The sequence below is a fragment of the Rhododendron vialii genome, chromosome 2a (assembly GCF_030253575.1).
Source record: "Rhododendron vialii isolate Sample 1 chromosome 2a, ASM3025357v1".
NCBI classification, from domain to species: domain Eukaryota; kingdom Viridiplantae; phylum Streptophyta; class Magnoliopsida; order Ericales; family Ericaceae; genus Rhododendron; species Rhododendron vialii.
Genome location: NC_080558.1, coordinates 4,179,018 through 4,186,168, shown reverse-complemented (window position 1 = coordinate 4,186,168; position 7,151 = coordinate 4,179,018). Strand labels below are relative to the sequence as shown.

Sequence of the window (7,151 nt, the reverse complement as noted above, 5' to 3'; positions counted from 1 at the left end):
TTTTTAATCTCTCTTTTTTTATTTATTTTTGGTAACTTAACCCTTTCATTACAGGCAAACAAACCCAAACATAAAACATAACCTTTACAAACAGTCAGGTCAAAAAGGCCAAAGCAAAGCAAGAAAGCAAACAATGCTACAAGAAGCAACAAAACTCAACTGATCTCCTACAAGACTAACTCGAAGCCAGAATACTGGAATGCACATTCCAGGCTTTCCAGCTCCTGACCAACAGTCTATTCTCGTCATTGGGCTTTATCCAGCTTTTTTAATTAATCTCTTGTTTCATCTTTTCATTTAGTCGAAGTATTCTGTCAATCTCGTGTGTGTGTTTTGTTTTCCCTATTGGTTCAATTTGGTAACTGTGTGTCAATGGCTGCGCCTACGAACAGTGGAGAGTCGGACATGGCTACTGAAGATTTCTGCTTGAATTTGTCGCCCTACTTTCCCGTAGGTGGTCGCAGCTGTGCTTAACTCCGTCGCCGCCACAGTCTTTCCTACCCTCGTCCAGTTCAATGGTCATGCAGTATCAAGGGTCTAACCAATCCATGGACGATCCGCCACAAAATCAAGAGCATGATGACATCGTCGACCTGGCACCGTACTTGGCCACAGACTCGGCGTTGTTGCCGCTGCAGCAGCAGCTACGTAAGAACTGGAGCGAGGCGTCCTCAGATTGGAGGCCAAGTGGAGGGGGAATTATGACGATGAACAATCAGGGCTTTGAAGAATCGAATATGGGTTTTGAGGAATTCGAGGAGATGATGATGAGCTGTTTCTATTTTCCTCTGTCGCCCACAAATTTCCCTCTGTATCGGCCGATGCCAAGTGTTTTTTTCGTTTCTAATGAACAGGAGAACATAAGCTTGGCGTTGTCTTGTCAGCACATACTTGAGGACAAGAGCGGTGCGTTGCATGTGATCAACGGGGAGGACGGCGAAGACATCAGTGACCTGCTGTTCCACGGCTTGAAGTCTTACATGTGTAACAAGTTCAGTGATCATTTGGATCAAATAACAGGGGCGGCGGGCGTGTTGCCCAAAGGCGTGGAGTCGTTGATGGTTAATATATCGGAACAAAAGGACTACGATAAGAGAGAAGTGACATTAAGGCGGATCAAGTGGTTGGAACAACACGACGAGGACATGGTTGACCAGCCGTTCTTCAAAGTTGAGTGCGTGGTGCAGCAACTAATTCAAAACAGGGGCGGTGAGTTGGATGTTATCTTAGGAGGGGGAGTTTTAACAATCAACGGGCTGGAATGCAGAGACGGTCAAGGCTCGCCAATAACTCCAGAACCATTGGTTATTCGTCAGGCCAAGGGCTCCTATAGAGTGTGGCTGGGACAAGACGGCCAGTGGGCGGCCGAGCTTCGTTCCATGGTGAATCGCCTCAACATTGGCAGTTTCACAACCATGGAGGATGCCATCTCAGCTTATGAGGTGGTAACAAGGTGGAGTGGATCGATGGATCTTACTGGTTTCCCTGGACTCTTTGAAAATGAAAACAAATCAAAATTGTCGTTGCAGTTGCCACGTACAGCCCAAGAATTGAGCCCAGTTGAGGCAGTTGGAAATAGCAGTGAGGGAACAGGGGATTATATAATAGCAGATCAGGCTCGGTTGAATTCCGACTGTTTGGGAAAAAGGAAAACAAAGGAAAAGAACCCAGGGGGAGAGAGAAGAAGCAAGAAAACAAATGGAGTTAGAATAGCCATTCCTCTAGAGGATATCTTACAAACCAATGGAATGAGTCTTAAAGAAGCTGCAAATCATCTTGGAGGTATGCATACATACACTCCTCCAAGAAATGAAAACCTCAATTTTGTTCCTGTTTTTCCCCCCAACTAGATAGGTTAGAAGAGCGTATAAAGTACTCCAAACTCCTAAATGTGTAGAACTTGGAAAAATGTTGATATAGCACCTCTACAAGCAGGGCAACTATTTTCGAGAATCGAACTCATGATCTTTGTCACAAGCAGCCTAACTTTTTGGTGCTCTAAAGCTAAAATAAAAATTGAGGCTCTTTATGAACTTTTACAAACAAAATATAGATTGAGTAGATAAATTACCTTTCAAAAAATAATACAAAATACTTAAAAATTAGTTGAGCAATACCAGGTTTTAAAAGAATCACTTAAATATCACTATTCTCCAAATACACGAACATTATGAGATTTTAAACGCATCATTTAAATATCACTCCTCTTGTTTAGTAGTAAAAGTATTACTTATGTCCGCATAATGAAATTATCAAAAGTCCCTTCAACTTTCAAAACATTTTCTAGCTTCACATAGTATATTTTCGAGCATTCATGATCTAAATAATATAATTTGTTCACATTAAACAAAAAAACAAAAAAAACACAAAACAATCGTCGCTTGCAATGGCGACTCTAGAAATTATTCTTCATTGGGTCATTCGTGAATTCAAAGTTAAATCGCTTTACAACATATAGTTTTTCATTAATCAACAAATAATATTTTTCCCAGAAATTGAAAATTAAATTATAGATACGCATATGCATTATATTCATATATTATATGGTAAATTTACAGGAGTACTCTCTCCCATTCAAAACTATAACGGCTGGCTTTTAATTAAGTGAAATCCTATGTCAATACTTACACACAACTCAGAAGAATACAATTACTGTTAATTAATTTACCTAGTAACAAAAATGCTTTTAGTTTCTATCATGCTCTGTCCCGTTCGCAGTTGAAGACCTCAATTTTATAAGTTTTATTTGGAGACAAACACAAAAATATACCAGAAAGAGAAGAAGAAACGAAGTGCATACAAACCCTATGACATAAGAATTAAAAATTGTGGTAGCTAATGCAAGTGAAAGGTGATATGCTCTGAATGCAATTTCTTTTCTTTTTTTACTCAAACATTTATTTTGTCGACATTGAAATTGGAAATGAGAGTTGGAGTTGATTTGGTAGGATAAATATTGAGCTTTTAATTCCTCCTTATTGTAGTTAGTCAATCTTCACTGAAGTATGCTTGTCGGGAGTATGGTATCTCCAGATGGCCACCTCGCAAGCTTATCACTCAATCTCACCCCACCGAAACTCCCGCGGTTGTTGATCAAGAGGGAATCCCACAATTGAATTCTGATACTTTGCCTTCTGATCAAGCCTTGGCGGCTCCTGTTGAGAAAATCACTAGTGTCGTTATAAAAGAAATTCTGCCTCCACCGTTTTCGCCGACAGCTCGACAAGAGAGCCTAGATGAGGATTTTTGCAATTTTGAAGCTGAGGCAATTGGAATCGGGAGTGGGGGAACAGGGCAAAGTGAAATGGAAGAGGGTCAGCCCAATTCCAGGTATTTGGGAAAAGAGAAAAGGAAGGAAATGACCCCAAGAGGAGAGAGAAGAAACAAGGAAACTGGTGGAGTTAGAATTGCAATGTCTTTGGAAGAGATCTTACAGACTAAGGAAATGCCTCTTAAAGATGCTGCAAAGCATCTTAAAGGTACACATTTTTCAAGGAATGAAAATCTCGATTTTGTTGGTAATATCTTTGCTTAATTGTTATTTCCATCTAGATAGATTTCTCTTTCAAAAACTTACCAGTAAAACTTTTCAGAGCCAAACATGCTACAACCATATATGCTTTGTATGGGAGCATCAACATGCATGGAGACCTGAATTTTCCCATATTTGAAGACCCAACACAAATATGGTTACATTAACTTTAGTGGAAGACTCTTTAAAAATAGGAAAAGTCTACAATACACATTCTTTAAAAATGTGTACCATATGCACTTATTTTATGGTTCATTCATAACATTTTAGTGTGTTTTGTAACTTTTGTTCTAGAATTCATAACCTTTCAGCAGCACGATTCGTAACATTTTCATTATGATTCATAACATATTGGTGTATCTTGTAACTTTTATACGATTTATAACTTTTTAGCAGTATGATTCGTAATATTTTTTCTATAATTCATAACATTTTTGGGGGTGCATATGATACACATCCAAATAAGAGGTGTGTATTGTATTCTTTCCCTTAAAAACATTCCCAGTGGATTGAGGATGCATGCTGATTTGTGTATAAGTTATGGTGACTTTTAATTAAAAGAGGGTTTTGTTTCCAGTATTTCATGCAATTTTTAGAGGTATAAATGGTTCATAAGTATGATATCTCAAAGATGAAACCAACCATGGTTCAAAACTGTAACCAAATCATAGTCAAATGGTTTGAATTGGTCCTGTTCGTCATTACTATCATGGATATGATGGATAGGTTTTTGGGTTTTCCAAATATTCGATTTGTATCTATTGATTTGGTTTCTAGTTTAGCACAGAACGGACTAACCGGCAATGTTCACCCCTGCAAAATGGAGATTCATTCTCCATTTATATGAGAAACGTGTATAACCTAGTCTATGTGTTTCTAATGTATCTAAAATATAGGTACCGGTACCATTAAATAAGTGTAATAAGTACTTCTTTTTTCAGATATCAATATCCCATATATTTCTCAGAGGAGAATTTGAGTTTCGAAAATGAAAGGATCGAATCTTTAAAAGGTAGATACACACTGGATGTGACTTAATTTTGAAGTCTGCAAAATGGAGATGTGGAGTGGAGTTACTGACTTAATATTCCTCATTTTTGCAGTTAGCCGATCCACACTGAAGCGAGCTTGTCGAGAGTATGATATCCCCAGATGGCCACCTCGCAGGGAACACAAGCTTATTAGTCAATCTTGCCCCAACGAATCTTCCGCGGTTGTTGATAAAGAGCAAATCCCACAACTGAATTCTGATATGCTTCTGCCTTCTAATCAAGTCTCAGCTACTATTGGCACAAAAAGTGTGATTGTGAAGGCAAGATTTGGTACAGCTACGATGAAGTTTCAGCTGTCTTGGCCATGGGGAATGGTAGAGCTAAAAGAACAAGTGAAAAAGAGGCTGGGAGACGAGTCTGAAAATTATCACATTAACTACAAAGATGAGGACAATGAGTATATTATGATAGGTTGCGATGAGGATTTACAGGATCACATCTCCCGTTCTAACCTACTGGCCACCAATTTGATTGAGGTATTTCTTCAGCCAAAGTAGCTAATGAATCTCGCATTGACCAACTTATTTTTCTTCAACTGTATTAAGCGTGTAGTATTTACCTCTCGTATTCGCTTTCCACTGTATTAAGTGTTTAGTTTTCCAGATCTATTGGATATGAGAAGTGCATCTAGACAATAACTTGGTTTTTGAGTTGCTTTTAAATGTAGCGCTTCGCAAGGTATGTTGTCGGCTGTGTTCTCCGATTATATATGGCCTTTGAATTTTTCCAGTTTTTTTTTGTGATGAAGATCGGCAAGGGAGAAAGGGAGACGGAACAACAATGCTAGAGATGCTTTGTCTTGTAATAGAATTATCCACACTCACATAGTTCATGGATCCCATTGAAACACGTCATGTGCGATCAAAATGCTATGTGAGTATGGAGCATTTGCGACCCTGTTCGAGTGGGAAAGCACGCACTGACATAAGGACCACTGACCACAACCTAATGAGAAGAAGGTAAACAAAACTCAAACCATTAACTAAAACGAATCTGGCAAAAACTTCACTCCATAGAACTGAATTTCAACTATCCAGATGCTAGAAATAGCATATCCCAAATGAAGAAGAAAATTACGGACCACCTTTGTCTGGTTTTGGTTCTGGTTCTAGGTCGGCTAAATATTTTTTTCTTCTACCATGTCTATATCATTGTAAGAAGGAAGCATGTCATACCATCCTACACAACAAGTCAGTTTTCTAATATGTATCCGAAATCAACTATGGAGTAATAAACTATCTGGTTTCATTCATTCCCCCTTGTACCATTAGACGACAACAGACGAGTGATCCTTTTGCCAACCATTGTTAATTAGAGCCCGTATGTAGTTCCTACCCTACTTGTTAGGGCTGGATTGAAGGAGACAAAGCGACAAAACAATGTTTGAGAAGATGGGGTTGCCTCATCATTCTCATCAAATGCAGTTGGGCTTGCGGATGATCCAGTTGTACTTTAGGTCAATTTTTTCGAGGTGGCACATTTGGAAGCTGGGAACCACATCCTTTTATGGGTGTGTCCTACAGAATTTCCCTTCAAACTATTTCTCCTCAAATAATTGAAGTTACTGGAGGAAATGTGGAGAGACTGGGATGCGTCGTGAGCAGATGTAATCAAATGGCGCAAAATGAAAGTTGACATGGTTCTAGTTTTGAGGTGTGAGTGGATCAAACTTGGATCATGACTATATCTGCACAAACCAGTACAATTTTTTTTAAATTTTCTTACTTCTTTTTTGGTCTGATAAAGTGATCTTTTGATCAGTTGTTTAAAGTTGAAATTATAGGAGAGTGAAGCGCTTGTCCAGCAATCTTGTGGATCCCTTCAAGCTGGACAATATGGTATATCCCTACCACCGATTCCACCCATTTCCACCATCTCTCGACCTTTAAAATGTGTGCAAAATTGGGGTTGAAATTCTGATAATGTCCCCATCCTATATCCTTAAACTGCAAGCTAGGGTTCGGTTCGTATATATTTCTTGTTCTGACTGCTTATACTTGGTTCGTGAGGGATGGCTATTCCTGTTCACAGTTCTCTGTGCAGTAGCTATTCATTCTACTCAGGAAAGGACTTTTCAGCGTGATAGTTCTCAGTCAGTGAAGACTCACATCCGTTGCGCCCTGACTTAGTTGACTTTAAGAAGCAACAAAGTTACGATCTTTCAAGACAATATGCCAATTTATAGCTTTATCATCTTCAAATGTAGCTTTATCATCTGATGTTCTAATTCTTCTTTAGCCAGAGGCTAGTGAGCACAAGAACCGAAGGGGGCGGGGGCCTTCTGTTGTCTCTCACCATCTAGGTCCGTGACCAATCCAATGCTCTATGTGAAATAGGTAAGGAAGAGCGGGTATATCAAGGGTGGTAAAGACTTGATCCGGTCCAATGAGTAATCCAGTCATCCCTACCTATTACTTTGCCTCTGGACATACATAATATATGACTTTTATGATACTACTATATAATATATGCATACAAGATGAATTGGGGTTCCAGCTCTCCTCTTCTTGTCTGGGCCTTAACTTAAAATCAAAGGCAACTCCAAATGTGCTAAGCTTTGCACGAAT

General features: G+C 39.1%; 1 protein-coding gene across 1 annotated transcript; it reads left to right on the top strand.

The window, feature by feature from the left end:
* Positions 1-273: 273 nt before the first annotated feature.
* Positions 274-5,277, top strand: LOC131315526 (protein NLP1-like). Its single transcript, XM_058344634.1, has 3 exons — positions 274-1,782; positions 2,985-3,479; positions 4,636-5,277. Exons 1-3 carry the CDS (start codon positions 516-518, stop codon positions 5,079-5,081), a joined length of 2,208 nt encoding a protein of 735 aa, XP_058200617.1. The 5' UTR covers positions 274-515; the 3' UTR covers positions 5,082-5,277.
* Positions 5,278-7,151: the final 1,874 nt, after the last annotated feature.

Coding starts and splice junctions, on each gene's coding strand:
- LOC131315526 (XM_058344634.1), top strand. CDS start 516: ATGGTCATGCAGTATCAAGGGTCTAACCAATCCATGGACGATCCGCCA. Junction 1,783..2,984: donor AGCTGCAAATCATCTTGGAG/GTATGCATACAT, acceptor TCCTTATTGTAG/TTAGTCAATCTTCACTGAAG. Junction 3,480..4,635: donor TGCTGCAAAGCATCTTAAAG/GTACACATTTTT, acceptor TCATTTTTGCAG/TTAGCCGATCCACACTGAAG.